At 47.2% G+C, this 18,827-nt stretch overlaps 4 protein-coding genes across 4 annotated transcripts; 2 read left to right on the top strand and 2 right to left on the bottom strand.

Moving 5' to 3' along the window:
- Window positions 1-5,218: 5,218 nt before the first annotated feature.
- Window positions 5,219-6,278, bottom strand: VFPPC_01904 (kinase domain-containing protein; the record flags this gene model as incomplete). The annotated part of the gene is made up of 4 exons (XM_018281655.2): window positions 5,219-5,317; window positions 5,363-5,559; window positions 5,608-5,707; window positions 5,760-6,278. 4 exons carry the CDS (start codon window positions 6,276-6,278, stop codon window positions 5,219-5,221), a joined length of 915 nt encoding a protein of 304 aa, XP_018138675.2.
- Window positions 6,279-6,518: 240 nt separating this feature from the next.
- Window positions 6,519-9,749, top strand: VFPPC_01905 (slyX domain-containing protein; the record flags this gene model as incomplete). Its single annotated transcript, XM_018281656.2, has 4 exons — window positions 6,519-6,933; window positions 6,990-7,303; window positions 7,352-9,391; window positions 9,447-9,749. 4 exons carry the CDS (start codon window positions 6,519-6,521, stop codon window positions 9,747-9,749), a joined length of 3,072 nt encoding a protein of 1,023 aa, XP_018138676.2.
- Window positions 9,750-13,403: 3,654 nt separating this feature from the next.
- On the top strand, window positions 13,404-15,218 carry VFPPC_01906 (fungal specific transcription factor; the record flags this gene model as incomplete). Its single annotated transcript, XM_022428248.1, has 4 exons — window positions 13,404-13,407; window positions 13,478-13,976; window positions 14,322-14,955; window positions 15,033-15,218. 4 exons carry the CDS (start codon window positions 13,404-13,406, stop codon window positions 15,216-15,218), a joined length of 1,323 nt encoding a protein of 440 aa, XP_022284096.1.
- Window positions 15,219-15,992: 774 nt separating this feature from the next.
- Window positions 15,993-17,000, bottom strand: VFPPC_01907 (fungal zn(2)-Cys(6) binuclear cluster domain-containing protein; the record flags this gene model as incomplete). Its single annotated transcript, XM_018281658.1, has 3 exons — window positions 15,993-16,577; window positions 16,662-16,821; window positions 16,870-17,000. The coding sequence occupies 3 exons, from the start codon at window positions 16,998-17,000 to the stop codon at window positions 15,993-15,995; spliced, it is 876 nt and encodes a 291-aa protein (XP_018138678.1).
- Window positions 17,001-18,827: the final 1,827 nt, after the last annotated feature.

Raw genomic sequence — 18,827 nt, forward strand, 5'->3', positions numbered from 1 at the left:
ACAAACACAATGAAACAAACACAAAGAGACAAACACAAACAAAGAAACAAATACACACAAACAGCCCTAGAATGATGTCATGCTGCATTTATCGGCTCCTACTACAGGAGGCTGGGCAATCGTTGCGCCACGGACAGCGTTGAAGGCACTCATATCGTGCCAGCTCTGTCACTCACTAGAGCCAAGCCGAGTGTGGAAGCATTTATTGGGATGGAGCATTGAGAGATAGTACACAAAGCTTGAGTACTGCTTTCAAAGGAAAATGAATGGTTCGGTATGGGTATACCTATGTTTTGATGTCTGCTGTAACTGGCCTCAATTCAGTAGAGTATCTCAACCTCTCCTACTTTTGCCTGCTTTCTCGCCGGACTCATCACCCGGTTAGATAGCCAACTTGGGCCCACCTGGTCGAAAGCAGGCAATGTGTGGGAGAGGTCAGGATTCTTTATTCGAAACGAGGTCGTTCACTGCAGATATTGAAGCATGGGTATATTACAGTCAACGTTGCCAGCACTCTCGCCGGGGTGATTCCCCGGAGAGCCAGGCCAGGGCGCCACCTGGTTTTGAGCAGGCAATTGTTGAAGGAGGATGGAGATGGTCTTGGTTCCGTAGTTCCTTCTCATGCGTTGCTTGCTTTCTCGCCGGGGTGATCACCCGGTTAGATAGCCAGCCTTAGGCCCACTGGTCGAAAGCAGGCAATGTTAAAGAGAATAAGACTAGGGTGGGTAGACCATCAAGGGTAGAAAAGAAGATTGTCTCATCAATCCGGAGAACACGACACCTCCAAATATGATTATAGTAATAAAGAAGTCACTGACAAAAATAAGGAAGCTTAGCCCCCGATGCGTAGATGTGCAGTGTCCATGTATCAGTTGGCCATCGTCCGGAGCTGGTGGCAGCGCTCCAATATTTTGAAGTTTGCATGTGGTTTCCGTGTCGGGTGTCGTGTGGAAATCAGGGGGTATCCATGTATCGTGGAAGTCAGGGCTAAGAAACTAGATTCGAAAACTTTGATCTGTATGATCGATCTCTTCTATTAATATGATTACGCGCTCTCCAATGCCAAGATCCCAGATCTCGAAACTGTGATTTACAATACAAGAACTTGACTTTTGCTCAGGAGACGCGTAAGCCGGCTGTGGTTGGAGGGGTTGAACCATGATTTATGGTGTCTTGTGGATATCAGGAAGATCCAAGGATTATCCACGTACGTAAGTCCACGCATCCTGGAAACAGGGCTAAGAAAACACGATTCGAGAACTTCGATCTTGATAATGGATTTCCTGTCTCTCATTAGATTAGTTTTGCTGAGGCGATCATTATAGACAGTCAATTCCTCCCAGGCTTGTGTAAATCACCACCAGTCTTAGGAGCCCCTGCTTTGGCCAAGATCACGAATGGGTACATTTTCCCGGGAATCGGGTTAGTGGGGTGTCCTTGTATTCCCGCTCTATGGTGTGACCAAGAAAAGGTTTGTGCATTTGTTTGCATACCGACTTCGGGACTAATGGGTACATATAGCTTGCATGAGCTAGGTCATAAATATATTGGTGACTTTCTTGACTACATAGGCAGGTGTCAGCCTGCACTAGAGGCGAGAATTCGCAATATATCCTACATTTTGCCAAGGTTGATGACCTGGGGCTTGCCGGCTGGTACACTGCAGGTCGAGAAAGTCCAGTTCGAAGAGCTGTCTGAGCCTGATCGGGCGAATGCTTTCAATTGCTGTTTCCCGTTGCCTGCAGGTGTCAGTAGTGCGGAATTGCAGGTACCAAATATCGGCGTAGGGATCCCGTCCTGGCCGGAGCAGCCCAGCGCCCAGGATGTGGTACAAGAGGAGAGCAAGGATGACGAACAGGATGGCGAAACATCACAGCTGAGCTGGGGGGGCATGCCTCTCGAGGATGTTGGGATCTACGGTTTTGATCGAAATCCTGATTGTTAGATTCCGGACCGAAGGAGTTTCCAGCAATGTTTCACGCCAGAGCATGCAGGACGTGCTCTGGATTATTAATTGGGAGGCGTTGGTAGAAGGAACTTCGTTAGTCTTGCTTTGTTTGCTTTGTTGTTGTTGTTGTTGTTGTTGTTGTTGTTGTTGTTGTTGTTGTTGTTGTTGTTGTTGTTGTTGTTGTTGTTGTTGTTTTTTTTTTTTTCCGCAAGTATACAGTACAGTACACCAAACACAAATATCTCAATGTCAATTGCCAACTCCTTATTACCAGCTTGTTGCAGGGCGAACAGTACTCTGGTGAATGATGACTGGTCGAGGTATTTCAGCATCCTACAGGCTGATCAATTTCCTGGGTTGAGGTACTTGGAGCTTAGATGGCGGGCGATGCGAGACAAGCTGGCGCAGCAGTACGGCTCTCATTTTCGAGATGGAGGCAGCAGGCGCTCTCGCCGACTTCCCATGTGTTGCAATGCGAAGATCGCAGATAAAAAAATCCGAGAGTTAAGACCGTATCTCCATACTTCCAGATTGTGGATTTCAGCACCCGAAGCCAAGAATGAGGATCCCAGATTGAAGCATCTAATCCTAGAAGTTGGCCTGCAGGCACTAAATATGGTGCCCCCAATGGAACCGGGTAACATTCATTGAAACTGGCAGAGTCATATTAATACAGGGCTGCAAATCAATGAAGTGTTCTATTTATACTCCATGGAGCAATGCAGCCCTGAGCGCTTATTCAAGCCAGGGTCCCACGAAGAAAGTCTTGCGTAGGGGGAGAGAGAGATTGGTTGGCGAATAGTAGCACAGCTGGCCATTCTAACTAGTTAGAAGGTTACGTCTACCAAATTTGCGCTGCATGCACTGGCCCTCACCCAGCTGGTGTGTAGTGGGCCTATGCCTGTCCGTGCTTGCGCAAGTAGAATAAATTTCCTAGCTTGTGAGTTAAGGCTCGTTCCTCCTTCGAAAATTTCATTGATAATCCTTGCACGGATATTCAAGTGGATGGAATCACCTTTTTATTCATCAAGCTTTCAAAAAGTAAATTTGTCGCCTTCGGTCGGCTACGCTGCAGTGAAGTTGTCACTCTCAGTTGATATTGTAGGGTTCTCACTCGTAGGGAACAGAAGTTGTGATTTTGTTTTGGTACACTAACGTAAAAAACCGAACATTAATTGGATAGATTGACGCTCCATTTTTCACTTGTAAAATTATGTATTGGAAAAATATTTACTGGCATGGATGCTCTTGGGTGTTGACTTCTGAAGTAGTGGCGACCGAAATGCGGGTATTTGGGGTGCCTGTGAGGGAGCTCTTAGCCTTTGGTCCCCGGAGCGTGTGCACAACAAGTATATAAAGTGTTCAGTGTCGCCTCATTTCCATTTTTTCTCTTTTCCCACTCATTTCCATTAAATATGGAAACAACATTGATATACGCGGTTGGGTCTGGGGCCCTATTCGGCCTCTGTCTTCTTCGCCTTCCTCTCTACTACTTTGTCCGGCTTGCCTGCCCGCTACTTTTGGAGCTTCCGCGCCTCGCACCAATCAATGCCATAGTTAAATTTGCATCTAGATTAATCACTGAACATCTTACCTACCCAACTACTCTGCGTCGAGGCATGTTCTTCGACCGTTGGAGTCGCCGCGACACATTACTCCTGCTGGCTTACTTTGCGGCCAATGTGTCATGCATCCTAGTTCCCCTCCCCAGTATTGATCAGGTTTATCGTCGCACAGGTACACTTTCGGTTATCAATGTACTATTTGTTTTTGCTGGACCCCACCTGAGCTTCCTTGCCGATCTACTTGGGGTGTCGTTGCGCTTTTGTCGACGGCTTCACGCATCTGCCGGGATTATGACTTTCGTACTGGCAATATTCCATTCGGCGTTTGCAGCAGCTTCTCGTAGCAACGTGTCCTTAGAAAATCCTCGGAATCTTTATGCGCTCATAGTAAGAATTCACAATTACGACTGTTGGGAAGTGAATACTGATGATGCTAGGCGATCGTGTTACTTTGTGCCCAGTTAATTCCTTTGGCATTGCGTCAGCTCAATTACGAAGTTGCCCTCCGGATTCATCAGCTCTTCGCCGTTGGTCTTGCCTATGCGACCTGGCGGCATATACCATCTACTGGTCTCTTCCCGCGGCTTTACCTATATATAGGAGGAGGTTTATTTCTTACATCTTGTGTCATTTTGTTCACCCTCACTTCGTATCGTAACAGTTTAGGCCTCTCACGAGCTAGAATATCGTATGATCTGGGCACGATCAAAGTGCGCCTACACCTTCGCAAGCCCTTACAGGTAAAAGCTGGACAGTACATAAATTTGTGGGTACCTTCGGCCAGTCTGTGGTCCTTTACACAGACACATCCATTCACAGTGACATCTTGGTCCAACGACCACCAAAATTATTTGGACTTGTTCATCGAACGTGGTCGAGGGTTCACGGAGGACCTGTTCGACCTGTCGGAGTACGGACCTACAACAAGCATCGTATTGTTCAGTGGACCACATGGAAAGCAACTCCCAATCCACAATTACGAAAATATCGTCATGATGGCTACCGGATTTGGTATCGCTGCCCACTTGCCCTATCTTAAGAAACTAATCCATGATCATCACAGCCATAAGACGCCAATTCGTCGGATTCATCTCATTTGGCAAATAGACAAGCTAGGTATGGTACCGTTTTTATTACCTGAAATTGACTAACAAAGCCCAGACGTAGGCATTGCCGCTCAAGAACTACTTAACGAAGCACTGGCGGAAGATAAAATGGATGGTGACTACGTACGTACTCAAGTCAAAGGATGAGACGTCTTGTATTGATATCACTTCACAGATCCTCCGCATTTCCCTATATTCAGAATCAGACGATTCTTGTGAAACATCTTTTGGCAGAAGAGCCACTCTGCATCGTGGTAAAATACCACTGAGAGACGTCATTGCAGCAGAGCTCGAGGAGAGGCTTCCAAAGAGCAGAACGGTGGTATCCGGTAAGACACAACTTTCCATGATCCGAGCATCTTTTAACACTAAATGTCAGTATCGGCCAATGGAAGCTTCCGGGATGAATTGGTGGAAGTCATGCGGAATGTCCGGAACAGTAACACAGATTTAATGTACACAGAATATCAACCCTGAGCAGGCTATCTAAGATTGCAGAACTGCCACGAGTAAAGTACTATGCTAGTTATTTCATTTTGGTTCTCAATAAAAGTTTCGCTTCTTTTCTGTAAACATTGAGATCATTGGCATTCGTATGTTTAAGGATGAAATTTGTATCCGCGATCAACCCAAATGTGTACAAGTGATATCATACCGGCGAGCCGACTTTTATGCCAAGGAAGTTGCAGTAGTGAATGCTTTGATTGTTAGTATGTATCTTGAGGGAGCTTCAACATTCATACCTTTTTCAGTGATTCCGTGCTTGATGCCCTCTCCATGTCAGAGACGAATTTGAGTCCGTCCGGACACTGCGGTATCCCGCCTGGGCCGTCGGGCTCATCTTCGTCGATATAGCCTTGTATCAACTGTATCGCTATGCGGCGCAGACCTTGCACATGCCTTTTGCGGTCTGAGCCACCCTGAACATGTTCCTGTGCCCCTGAATATTGTTAGACGATTAGACTATAATTGCTACTATTTGACTCACATAGTTTCACGTTGCCCGCGGTGTCAACTAGAATGTTAGAACATGTAAGTTGAGTGTGTTCCAGACAATGATCGTCCAAATACACCAGCCCGTCGACGATCTTTCATATCGTCAGTAGAAGTCGTGTCCGGCTTGAGAGTCCGGCGACTTACCTGTCCCAGGATAGAAGCCAACCTGCAGTCATCCATGAGCGGATGGCCAGCAAGTTCCGAGAGTGAGAGCGGCATAAACTCAAAAGCAATAAAAGATTCTCCGTTGGTGGAGAAGAAGTTCCTGACCGGGACGAAGTTTTTGTGATTGATTCGTTGTATGTATTGCATGCATGACTTAGCCTCAGCATTGGAGAAAGACTTTACAATCACAACAGGGTTATGATCTGGATTAGAGTCTTTCTTCTTGAAAACCTCCTCGGCCACTTGGAAGTAATCACTAGCTCCAAACTGAAGGCTATAGAGTTTAATGTAGCCCGTCCAAGGAGACTTGGGCTTCTTGGAAAGAGCTGCAGTTGTTTTGCCGTGGGGTGTCTCGCCCTGCTGTGGAACCTTCTTCAAGCGATTTTGCGCGGGACTGTTACTGGATACACCGGCATTGTGCTTCGTTTCAGGCTGGCGGCCACTGGGTTGTGTTCCCAACCTACCTAGATCAATTCTAGATTCTCTTTCGGAAGCCATTTGTGCGGGTATAGTTGAGGTGAATTTTTGTCTCTGAAGCCCAAACAAATTTAGCAATTGAAGGGCACATTCAGTGGAGGGTGTTTGTGACTTTTATAGACGTAAGCCAGGGTGTTGTGCAGGTGTGGCATTGACAACCAACAGGCCAAAAGCTAGCCCACTTACACTTATAAAATGCCTTCCCCATATTTCTATCCTCATTCCATAAAATATCCATCCAAATACACCATATTTACGACTATGCGCAACACTGCTTTCGGAGTTATATCGAGCCGTATACGAGCCGAAAAGGCTCTCAAATATCTCGGAACGGCTCAGATTGAACTTGATGTTCTGTCTTTTCCAAATTCTGACGGGCCTGATGTCAATAACATTGAGAGGCTAAGAAAGCTTTTCAGATTACAGCGTGATTTCAAACCTGGCGAGCTACAAAACAGGATACCTGCAGTAATTGATCAAAATCGGCTTCATGACGCCCTTACGGACTCTGCGTTATCGCTGGAGGCATTGCTGCCAATTGATCAAAACTATCCAAAACTTGATTTCCCTCCTGGGTTTCAACTGGAATGTCTCCGAGGCGAAGATCGAGTAGAGGCAGTCAAAGGTCTCTTCAGGTCGTCCAGTCAACGCTGGGTCGTGGATCTTTTTGCTGCGGGTTTGTAAATTGTCACTTAGTACACGGCGTCGGACAGTTGGGCTGACCAAAAATAGACATAAGTATCGAGGCAAAACGAGACATAGAAGAAGAATATGGAAGCGAAAGAAAATTGGATGATGGAGAGATCTACTACAAGATACGCAAGTACCAAGGAATATTTGGGCAGGAAGACCCCTACTTTGAGCAGCGATGGTGGGCGCGGATTGCCACGTTGCCGGATGCAAAGACTAAAAAAAGTTGCCTTGATCAACTTATCGCACATCGCAAATTCTCACGGGCATTTGACGCTTTCCATCACATCCCGGCTCTGTACTCTGGGCTGAGACTGAGTGTGGTGGGCAAAATGATATCTACAAGATGTCATGAAGTACGTAAAATAACTACTTGTACGAGGGGGTGCATTGCTAATGAACAGGAACTGCTCGCCTACTTGAGACATATTAAAGCCTTTTGGTATTATATTTTTGACGGAAATGAAATGGCAATGGAAAGGCTCGACAGAGAGTCAGTTCAGGCCTTGGAACATAAAGCACCAGGGGCTTGTCAGAAAGAAGCCCGGCTGTTGTATGGCCGGATTCGTAGTGGTGATATCCTCGGCCCGTTCAGTGACGTGGAGAGGGAGCAAATCTGGTTGAGACTATGTTCCACTACCACCGAGAGCCTGATCCCGTCACTACAAGGATTCTTTGAGAACCTCAAATACATCAAACTGGCGGCAGACTGCATGAAGAGGCTGGTGAGGCTGGAAGGCAAAGACACCATCCGACATGCTCTGGAAAATGCGTATCTTGATGGGGATCAAAGTAGTGACGACTGTTTGGTGCAAGTTTCTGGACCAGCCATGAAACTGGTTCGAGCCAGTGGAATAGATAACTTCGATGTGCTGTACCGACAACTTTGGCTCTTTGCGATACGTGAACATGCCGACATGCCTGCCGAAGTGAAGAGAAAAAAATCAGGCGCGGGGACTGCGCACGCCGACGAGACTGTGTTGTTTCAATTCGCTTCTCTGGCACATAAGCTTGGATTCAGGACCGACGAAATCGATGATATACTGCGACGTAGCCCAGATCGGGAGATCGCTCGTCGGCTGCTTATCACAGCACGCAAACCGGCACTGTTCCAATATGAGGACATTGAATCGTGCATTACGATGGTTGAGAGTGTAATAGCAAGGGCTCGACCAGTACCAAATGACAATGCGGAGAATGAGTATGTCATTGAGGACGACGGCAAACCTCCTGAGCGAAGTGGACCGCCAGCTGTGACGGACATGGCTCGAGATAAGCGTTTCATGTACTTAGACGTACTACATGGCGCATTGCCAAGACAAGACCCGAATTTAACGTCATTATTCATTCAGAGATCCACGTATTTTGCATTTTTTGGAAGAGATATTGGGCTATGCATTGAAAATATCAACGCAGCACAAAGCGTGCAGGGAGCAGTTGATGTAAATTTACAGTTGGAAGGTAACCCGAACTACCATTCAATTCAGAGCCGGGCGGAGTCAGAAGTACGTGTGGCAGAGGAAGGGCAGCAAAGGCGATTAGATGATATTACACGCAAGGTTGCAGACGCAGAGTCCCATCTAGAGCATCTCGAACGGAAGCAGAATGAACACCAGGGCACTATCGAGCAGCTTCAGAGCACCATAACAGCCAAACAAAACAGTCTTGAGGCCCTCAGGCGCGAGGAGGCCGAACTACAAGAGAGGCTCCATGGGTTTCGGGGAACAGAAGCGGAGCAAATCATCAGACTCGAAACCCTCCAAAACAACGTGCAGGACAGACAGTCTCAGATCAGCGAACTCGACAGGAGGCGAACGGATTTGGGCGAGGAGATACGGCTTGATCTTCTTTCAGCCGACCGTCAAAACCACAGCGCTCAGGAAGAGGATCAAAGAATTCGATTACTGCAGCTTACCGATCAAGCGATTGAGAAACAGAATAGTGTCAATCAGCTTGCGGCTCTTCATCGGCAGAAAGAACAGGAAACACAACGACTAGAGGAGGAACGACAAAGGCTACAGTCCGTGGTGGACGATCTCACTTTGAAGAAGAGCCTGCTGAGTGAGGAAGAGCAAGCCAGAGCGGCATCGTTCGCAGAGACGGAAAGGGAGCGAAAGTCTGTAGTCGATAAATTGAGCGCAAAGGAGCTTGAACTCCGACAAAATATCGACTATCTGGAGACATGCCTACAGCAACTCAAAAGGAAGATCAACGATGCCACGGAGGATGAGAAGGTGTTGCGGTTGACGGTTGAGCGCCTCAGAGAGACAGAAAACACTGTCGCCGGTAGCGATGGAGTGCAAGAGAGAGGTCGAGCGGCCTTAGGTACTTTGGTAAGGCAGACGCTGAACGCGAATGAAGAGCCAGAAGACTTCGATACGCCTGACGAGTCCCCTGTGGGACCTTCTGAAGTAGCTGGGCAGGTGATTCGACAGGCAAGGCCGGTAAGTGTAAACGGTGCCTTTCTGGCTCTCACCTCAACGCTAACATGTGCAGCAGGTACCACTAGACGCGCCACTAGAAGAAGTGGCCATTCAATTCAAGCTCTTTGAGGATGGGGATTGGAGGGTAAAACATGAAGTGACTGTAGACCCTCGAGAACCTTCCGAGGTCAGGAGAGTTGCTAACAAGTATGTTCGGAAGAGGTTTGGGTTGTTCAATAGCAATAGTAAAGCCCTCACTCCAGAGACATGTTTTGAGCGAGTGACATCTAATGGCACAAACACGATCCATCTGATTCCGGAATGGACAGTCAATAGAAAAGGACCTGGAGAAGCAGAGCCTCGCAAGCGCAATAGATAATGATATCCCTTTAAACAAGATATGCACCATTTGCCAGTCTACATTTTGTGCCTTCCGTGCAATGCCAGCACATTATTTGGGACAACATCGGTCGGACAGCGGACTTCCAATACTACCCGGTGTGGGATAGGGTACTGTGGATGGTGAGAACTCGCTGTCCGAATTGATGAGATAGCACATATTATGATATCCAATGAGCTATGGTGTCTCACTTCTGCTGCCCAAGAGTGTATGATATCCAGAGTATGCTGTCATAAAGCTGAGGTTAGTGCGGTTTTACTCTGGCCAATGGGAGTTGGTTCCTGCTTCATCATAGAGACCCAGAAATCGCTAAGGAGCATCCCACACCGGCATCGGTACTGTGGTTGGGGTTGGTCAAAAATATGAGTACAAAAAGCATGGGGCAGCTTGACTGGGAGAGACAAGATGGCCGCGAGTCGTCAACATGCTCCCTAGCTGGTGACATGGCTTGGCTTCGTCACGTACATCGCATCAAATCCACCAAAACAAGCACTAAGTCCTAGAGTTGTGATCCTTCCGGGCATCGCCGAGTTACCCAACCTTCTGCGGGTGCGTTGAGCCCATCTTGGTTAGCAGCAGGCGCACATGATCCGTTGCCGACATTGTAATATATGAGGTGGTGTTGATGGATTATGATGGTCCATGGTAGAAACCTGCTCGAGAGAAGGTGCTCTGTTGGAAACCTGCTATTCGTTACAAAATAGACTTTTCTATGATCATGCCTCGTCTAAACACTCACCTGTTGTACTCCTATTGCTTCTGTTGCTGGTTTCCATAGTGTAAGATAGCTCGTCTAGGATTGATACGTGCGCCTGAAACGTGGGATATCGCATATTAAATATTTGCCCTGTTGTTAGAAGTAAAATGCTACGTCACATGGTCAGGTCATGATCTAACGCAAGAGCGACAGCACCTTCATGACCTACCGAGATAGTGATACTGCACCGCTGTAAGTAGCCTCCAGTACCCTGTTGTATTGCTCCCCGGTCTGGTTTGTGATCGCAACTTGGCTCAATCGTACAAGAGGGCCAAAATGAGGATCTTAGGCGTCACTTAGCGTATGACAGTCCACCTCATGAGCAATCTAGGTCGCGAACTTCTCGGCACATAATGCGGATGATTCCGGCCGGGCTGTGGCTGCTAATAGGACTCCCACAGAATTTCTTACCAGGAATGAGCAGAGCAGGCTCTAGAGATTATTGCATCACGTGATTGACCAAAGCCGTCATATAACAGATGAGGTTTGAATAGGTCTTTGTACGTACATGTACAGTACTAACAACGAGTTCCAAGAGAGAAGCTTAACTTGCTTCTTTCCAAGAGTATTTACTAATACCTCCTCATATTCCCGGCCAGGCTTACATCCAAAACATGCATCATATTAAATGTAATTTCACAGTGGCCAATTTGGGTGATATGGAATCGGAAATAACAAGACGAATAGTGTTGCGGGACCAATAGTAACAGTCACCGAATGCGCCTTCGGTCCAATTCATGTGACATATTACAACGTATCGCCGGCCTCGTGTCTGATGGCTACGGCAGCATGAATCAAGCAAGTGGCCTGGCAGGTTGGCAAAGAGGTGCGCTTCGTCTCGTTTTGGAGTAAATTGTTTGCTTCTTGTAGAAATCTTTCAGCCATATCCTGACGTGATATTATACCAAAGAAATCTTTTGGCGACAGAAACTAGTAATTAATTGTAAGTATCCATAAAAGTATTTCAGCACCAAATGGTTCAAACTCACACATTGCTGAGCACATATGGCGTTTACAAGCAGCGGGGTACAGGCAGTTGCCACAGAGGGATCCCCTCTCTTCATTTCATAAATAAATATAGAGCGTGGTATCGGAGGAAATACATATAAGTAGTCGAACGTGAAGTACTGGGATATAAGATCCGAGACCACATCGTCGCCCGCAACGACAGTCCATGGCAATGCTTGAACATCGACAACACAAACGCTTGGTGTTTTAACAGTGACTTCATCATTTTCTTTGGACAAACTGGGAGACGCTGAATGCCCAGCTTGCGAATCATCGCCTTGACCCAAAAATCTCGGTATAGTAATCGGAATGTAATCGCTACCAGAGCGGAAGTTTAAGAAGATTTGGAATGCTTCGTCCTCCGTCGCGGTACGGATCAAGCTGTAGAACTTTTTGAACTGATGGTTTTCCTGCCTCAATTGTCTGACTTCCATGTCCAGTGCGTCGTACCTTTTTCTCAAGGCTGAAGAACGGGACTCGCCCACGTTAGCATCGTAGTGGCATTCAGTGCCATTCTGGGCACAGCGATTGCAGATTGGTCTCTGTCCTCCACACTGTCAAACGCAGGAATAAGCTGACGTACACATCTTGAAAGGGAACCAAAGGGCATATCGTACTTTTGCCTTTTTCCGACGGCACTTTTCGCAAGCTATTGTGTTTACAGAACAGGTACGTGGAGACGAGGCAGGGCCATCAGAGTCAGTCAATGTGGTATGGTCTGTATTGGCATCAGATTCTCTGGACCCGACCTTGCGAGGTAACAAGCGCCTATACGGGGACGTCATCATGACGACACCAGACTGGACGCCCTGGTAAGCAATGATATGTAGTAAAGTTGCGTTAATGAGGTGGAGAAAGGGCCAAGCACTTGATGACCGGTTAATGCTCGGAAACGTTCAGGCATTACAAAAATATACTCGCTAGTCACCAATCAAATTCAGGCAACCTTGCATGACCAAGAGTTTACGCTGACCAATTATGGCGCGTGAGGTCAAGTATTTGGGCACCTCCCGGACCCAGTTTAATAGGACGCTGCCAACTAACGTAACTCCAACAGGGGTCTCCAGTCCAAAATTCAATTGTCACAACTAAAAGGCTACACGCCCGACTCGAATTGTAACCGCTAATTCACGACGATCCGAACTCTCGACGATGGACAAAAGCCCCACGGAAACCACACTTCATCGCTCGGCCTGCACCGAGTGCCAGCGTCGAAAGCAGAAGGTACTCATCTTCTCCACCTCAATAGGTCCGAAACAGTTGAACCTAGGCTGTGACGCCTTACTCATGGTCGCCTCAACGAACGATTAATATTCCATGCACGAGCATATGACGGGAACAACGTCTTTTGCAATTGCTAGTCGCGTCCTTTTCATGTACTGATAACACGTACCACTAAAACCGTTGGATCTGACAGTCAACCTAGTGCAATCGAAACTGGCCTTGCAATCACTGCCATAAGCGCAAAGTCGCATACAAGTGTCGCTTTGGCCACAACCAAATCACTTCCCAACCCAGTTCAAACAAAGCCATAACCCATGATTTCAGTCGAAAAAGGCAACTCAGCACCAACAATGCAGCGCCGAGAGGCTCCAACCCTTGGGATGCCACAGATATCAGTTTCGCGGCCTTGGGGTATAGCCCGTCCCACCTCTTTGCGGGCCTCATTTCAAGTCCGACGGCATGTTGCGCCCACCGATTCAGAGCAAAGTCATTCTACAAGAATACATCTTTTGACGGGTATGGCTGACATAAAATGATAGAGAACACCCACTGAGGCCGTAAAACCCTCAAGGCAACACTATATGGACTCCGCATCATGCCCCCAGCTCAAACGTGCCCTGCATCTCCTTCCTCCTAGACCTTACATGGGTGCGTTCATATAACCTCAGAGCGTCCATATCATACGAGTGTGGTGAGAATCTGACACTTCGGACAATAGATTCTCTGGTGCAAAACTTCTTCAGCCGTACAAACTTCCGTTTCTACCTCATTTACCCGCCTTCCTTTTTAGAAGAATATCGATCATGGTGGTCCCTACGCTCCGAAAATCGCCCACTTGGATTGCAATGGACTTGCCTGCTACTGACAGTTTGTGCCTGCTCAACACAGGACGCTCATATTGAGCTTCAGCGGAGACTCGAAACTGATCTCCGCAAAAGCACGCAAAACCTTGCCGAGAACTATCACAATGCCGCCCGAGAGTTACATGGCGCGATTCCCATTGGGAACAATCATCTTTTAAGCACCCAGTCGCTGCTTCACTCATGTTACTGGCATATGTCAGCAGCACAATTTGTCGAATGCTGGCATTTCCTTAACACTGCTATCCGCGAGGCTCAAGAACTCGGCATTCACACAGGAACTGTTACCGGTTACATGCCTGAATTCGACCTTGAAATGCGAAGAAGAATCTGGCGCGTCCTGGATACATGGGATTGGTGAGTGTTACCTTGGTTTGATTGATGTCTTCCAATGAGGCGAACGTGGTTTTGACATGTTTCTACCAAAGGCAAATATCCACTTTGCTCTCACGACCGATGCTGATAGATAGTACGGACACTGATGTCGGGTTTCCCAATCTCACGCTAGAAGGCTACAACCCGTCTCCTTTACAGCACATGAAATGAAACTCCAGTCCGCATTGATAACACAACTTTTCAAGCGGTTTGGGTCACCAAAGAATGTGGCCCGACCTGGCGAGTTTTTGGCATACCAAGATATTATCAAGGAGTGGATGAGCGCTTCCCGTCGACGTATGCCTTTACCAACACCCATACCGACAGTGACAGGTCTCGGCCCTGGATTGTCCTGCATAGGCATTACCTCCAAACCATGGTTCTCTCAATGCTGCTTGACCCCGGCCGAGCCTACCTTATCAAGCCAATGTCAAACCAGTCCCCGCCAGATGAGCTCAAAATCCGTAACGACGGCATTGACTATTCACTACAGCTAATGCGTGTCTTACAAGGCTTCTTTGATCATATTTATCCCCGCGATGCCCAAATCCACTTTGTTCTTTTCTACATATGTGACAATGCTGCAGTTCTTTGTTCGGCTCTTATACACGACCAGAACTCTAGCCTCCCAAAACGACACGATGTACTTAATGCTGTTGGCAATGCCGTCTTAACACTCCAGCGGTTCAAAACAGTGACGAAAACCGTGAGGGCATCGTATAAGGTTCTGGTCAAAATTGCGCAAAACATCAAGCGACAAGCGCATGAAGCGAAGTCGCCAATCGAACCTATGAGAAAGCTGCCCAATGCCAATGAACTAGCACTTGCACCGCCCAGTATGACTCCCAAGGAGAGAGTAGTCGCAAGAAACACCGGATCTATGGAAACGAACGCGCATTTCTCTCTTCATATGTCACTGTCTACCTGCCCTGGTCCCTCTGCTAGTGGTGACAAATCGACAGTCCGTTCTTCTCCGATCTCAATGGGACTGGAAACATGATCTCCGAATCAAATTCTATGCATTACAACTGCCTGCAGTTGAATTATTCACCATCATATGACAACATGACACTGCCAACGACCGACCTTTGCGATGACGGGGCTAACTTTGACAATTTTGACAGCTTTGGCGCGATTACAGAGAAAGACTTGGATGATTTGGCGGCATTGTGGAGTCATGAGAGTACAAACTTGCACTTCATCAACCCTGAAGGAGTAAAATAAACTGTCAGTCGCTGCTGACCTTCAATCGTCTCCTCACAATATTAAATGTACGGAGCCGATTTGTCCAGGAAATACATCCAGTAGATCCGAGCATACACCTTCGTCCATCCGCTACCCCGATTCGCAAAATTTTAGCGACCCACTGCGATCATGATCCTGTCACGCTATGAGACTCATTGTTAATTAAGCTTCTTTTGAAAATTATTGTTCTTGCTGTTCTTCGTGTCGCAGACAGAAGTCTGCGGCTGTCTTTTTAATACTGGAAAACTTCCCTTCGTCCGAATTTTGGTATTCGGTTATGATTTGCCATGATAACCGACAGCATGAAAACCAGCAATTACACTAAGTTTGCTTGTTCTATCAACAGAGGCAGTTTTATCCGACAGGTCCTTTATCTTTGTCTCTGCTTGCCTCCTTCTAGGCCGTAATGGAGTCGTCGTTAGCGACATATACGAAATCGTCCGCTCCGCATGTATGCCCGATTACTGTATGAACAGACACTGTCCTCTGAGTTGGCCACATAGGGTCTCCTCATAAATTATCGTACTATGGGAAATCTTGCATAAAAGTAGCGCTTTATAGACACAAGAGCTTTCATCTATAATTCTAGGTAACTAGAAACGAAAAGCGCTGGTGCCTAGCGGCTGCGGATGTTAAATACACCATAAACATTGAGGAGGCTGGCTGTCAACTGGTTATCGCATCAGATTGAGAGACTAGAGAGTCAGAGAATCCACGTATGGGCTGTGCGCTTACCGAAGTATGGCCGAAGTCTTAGATGCTGTATATTGCTAATAGGTTTTGGTGAGCCGCGCTATAAGTAGGGCTGTTGTCATCTTCCAGAAGACTGACTACGTCCGAAATATCTTGACCCTGATGCATTCTACGAAGTATCTGCTCACCACGTCTCTCGTCGGCGTATTTCAGGCGTTCGAATAGTTCCCCGTATGCTTCCCCTTTTGCGTCATACCAACGGGCTATTGGCGGTAACTTGACACGTCGTTGCCGATCTGCTAGGTCTTGAGCAGAGTCTGCTGAAGCTTGCTTGGTGGCACCGTCAGGTTGCCTACACTGCCGTATTAAACCCCCATGTTCAATCCATTGAACAATATGTTCAGGGTCACAGCTTTGTTGGAGCTGGTGAATAATAGCGATAGCATCAGCATCGGGAGAAGTAGCGAGGGTGCCAACTAGCTGCAGCAGAACCCGATGAGATCTGTGGATGTCTCGAAGTTGCTGTTCTGCGTGGGTTTTGCGCCGCTTTAAAGCCGATGATCTCGTTTCAGATGGTCGCGTAGTGTATTGGCAGTTTCTTCTGGTGGATATACATGCAGAGCATTGTGGTCGTGTCCCATCACACTATCACATTGTTAGGATGACTCTGTAACTTCGCTGGGTTATACTATCGCGAGGATATAAGAACCTTTACTTTTCGCTTTCTGCAAGCTTCGCAAGCTGCAACGACCGACTGTCGTCGTTTGGTGACAGCTGGCTCCGACATGGTAAGACTACCGCCGGAGGCCGGTATGAGTCGTCGAAGAGCCCTCCTTGATGGCTCGTCGGGCATATCGTCACAGTAGCAGTTCGTGCATGAACAAAATCCCTCGCAGTTCGAGGTCATTTAGCGTCACAGGCGATTTATGTATCCAGCAATGGAAGTGACGTCTTGATCACATTTGTCTTGGTTTGGAGCGCAGCGAATGGAGCAATCCCTGAGGTGATCGGTGCAGGTGACCGGAGCACACTCCGTAGTCCACAAATCACATTGATATCATCCTGCATGTCACGTCGATGTCATGACATACATTTGCGAATGTTTCCCCATTTCTCTATTCATATGGAAGTCTTTTGATGCCTGGGAGATGCTCCTCATAATTGCGCTATATGCCCCTGCTGCGTACCTACCTCTTTCACGCGGCAACGCCTAAGTTCGCGGGTCGCATCCTCATGCCGTGCCAGGTGAGACAAGATGACGTGCAAATACCATTAACCTTCCTACCTAAGATCGAAATGCCATAAGTACTCGACTTTGTAATCACCAGCTCTCTTGTCAAATTATAACGACCCAAAAGCCTCTCAGAACAAATGATATACCAAATCCGCCAACAATGGGCGCTTCGTCTATTTATTTTCCTGACAGGTAGTCAGCAAAGGCTGAGGAAATGTTGTTACAGGCAATAAGAGTACTGGGAAAGGAGACCCATCACACGCTTACATGTGTGGAGCTACTGGCAGCAGTGTATACGAAGCAGGGACGATTGATGGAGCGCGAGGATTTCGAAACGCAAGTGGCGCGCAATGGAAGTCCAGACTTTTTGCATATTGAGGCTGCTTTAGGTGATCATTGCCAGGATTACCATTTTACTAGCGGCCCTGTTACTGAACATTGGCGTATTGCGGGGCGAGCTGTCCGTGTAAGAGTCCGTATCAATTGCCTGCTGAATTTTCGACGTCTCCAGAATGGGGCGGAGAAGGGCTGTGTTATGACGTATCTCCGTTCCGTGGATCAATGGTCCTACTCACCTCAAGCGGTGTCCTAAAAGCGCCTTCGGCAACAACCAACCCTATCTCACAGCCTGATAGGCACACATCTAGTGATGATTTCTCAATAACGACCCCAATTGATGTTTCAGACGGCTTGTAGTGTGGTTCTTGTTCCGTTACTAGGTTATGAAACAGTGGTATGTCGGGAGAGGCTGCAACATGTTGTATCTCGTTATCTTCTGGAAGACCATTTATGCCACCTGCGGTGCCAGACACCGTTTTAAGTGAATGAAATCTCGTACACGAGAGATAATCGTTATTCTGCCGGCCTCGACTCTAAGTTTTTGTAGAAGCTGGATAGTTTCAGTTGCTGGCAAGCTACTAAGTGCTTGCAGTACTTCAACAAGTGGATTATTCGACTCCTGCGACATAGGTCTTTCGTCTCGAAATACACAACCAGCAGTACGCCCACTGCAATGGGAACACATTGGGCGTTTTCCATCGCACTAATGAATTTAGTATAACGGTACTCTAGGGTAAAAGTAATGTATGATACAAAGATTAAATACATACTCCAATTTTCTTGCGCCGGCTTATCCTACCAATTATTTGCAATTCCAGTGCAGCCTATCCAGTCGGTTGCTGTTGGCAAGGTATTTCTCGCGTAACTCATTTCGATATTGTAAGAAGTTAAGAGCGACCAGAATGCGTCTCTATGACATTTACAGGAGGGTATACTCCGGCAAATATCTCTTCGTCACCATCACCATCTCGATTGTTAGGCTCACCTGATGAATCCTTGACAGCCTTGAGCTGCTGTTTTGCATACTCCCTCTGCTGATATTCTGTTTGTTCCAAATTTCCTAAAATACGACACATCCGTCTCCCTTCCCGACTGCCTTCATAATTATCGCCAAGTGAGTAGCGAGTTTTTCTTCTGCTTAGACAAGTTTGTACAGGCTGACTAACAATGTCCTCTTTTTCGCCAGTAGTCAATACCATCCCGCTGGAATGCCGTAGAGAGGAAGAAATTCTAGATATATCTCTAGTAATTGGTGCTTCGGTTGAACTTCTGGACGAGTACTCTGACAAGTCGCTTGCGAAGCTAGGCCCGACCCAGTGCAA

The sequence above is a fragment of the Pochonia chlamydosporia genome, chromosome 1 (assembly GCF_001653235.2).
Source record: "Pochonia chlamydosporia 170 chromosome 1, whole genome shotgun sequence".
Lineage (NCBI taxonomy): Eukaryota > Fungi > Ascomycota > Sordariomycetes > Hypocreales > Clavicipitaceae > Pochonia > Pochonia chlamydosporia.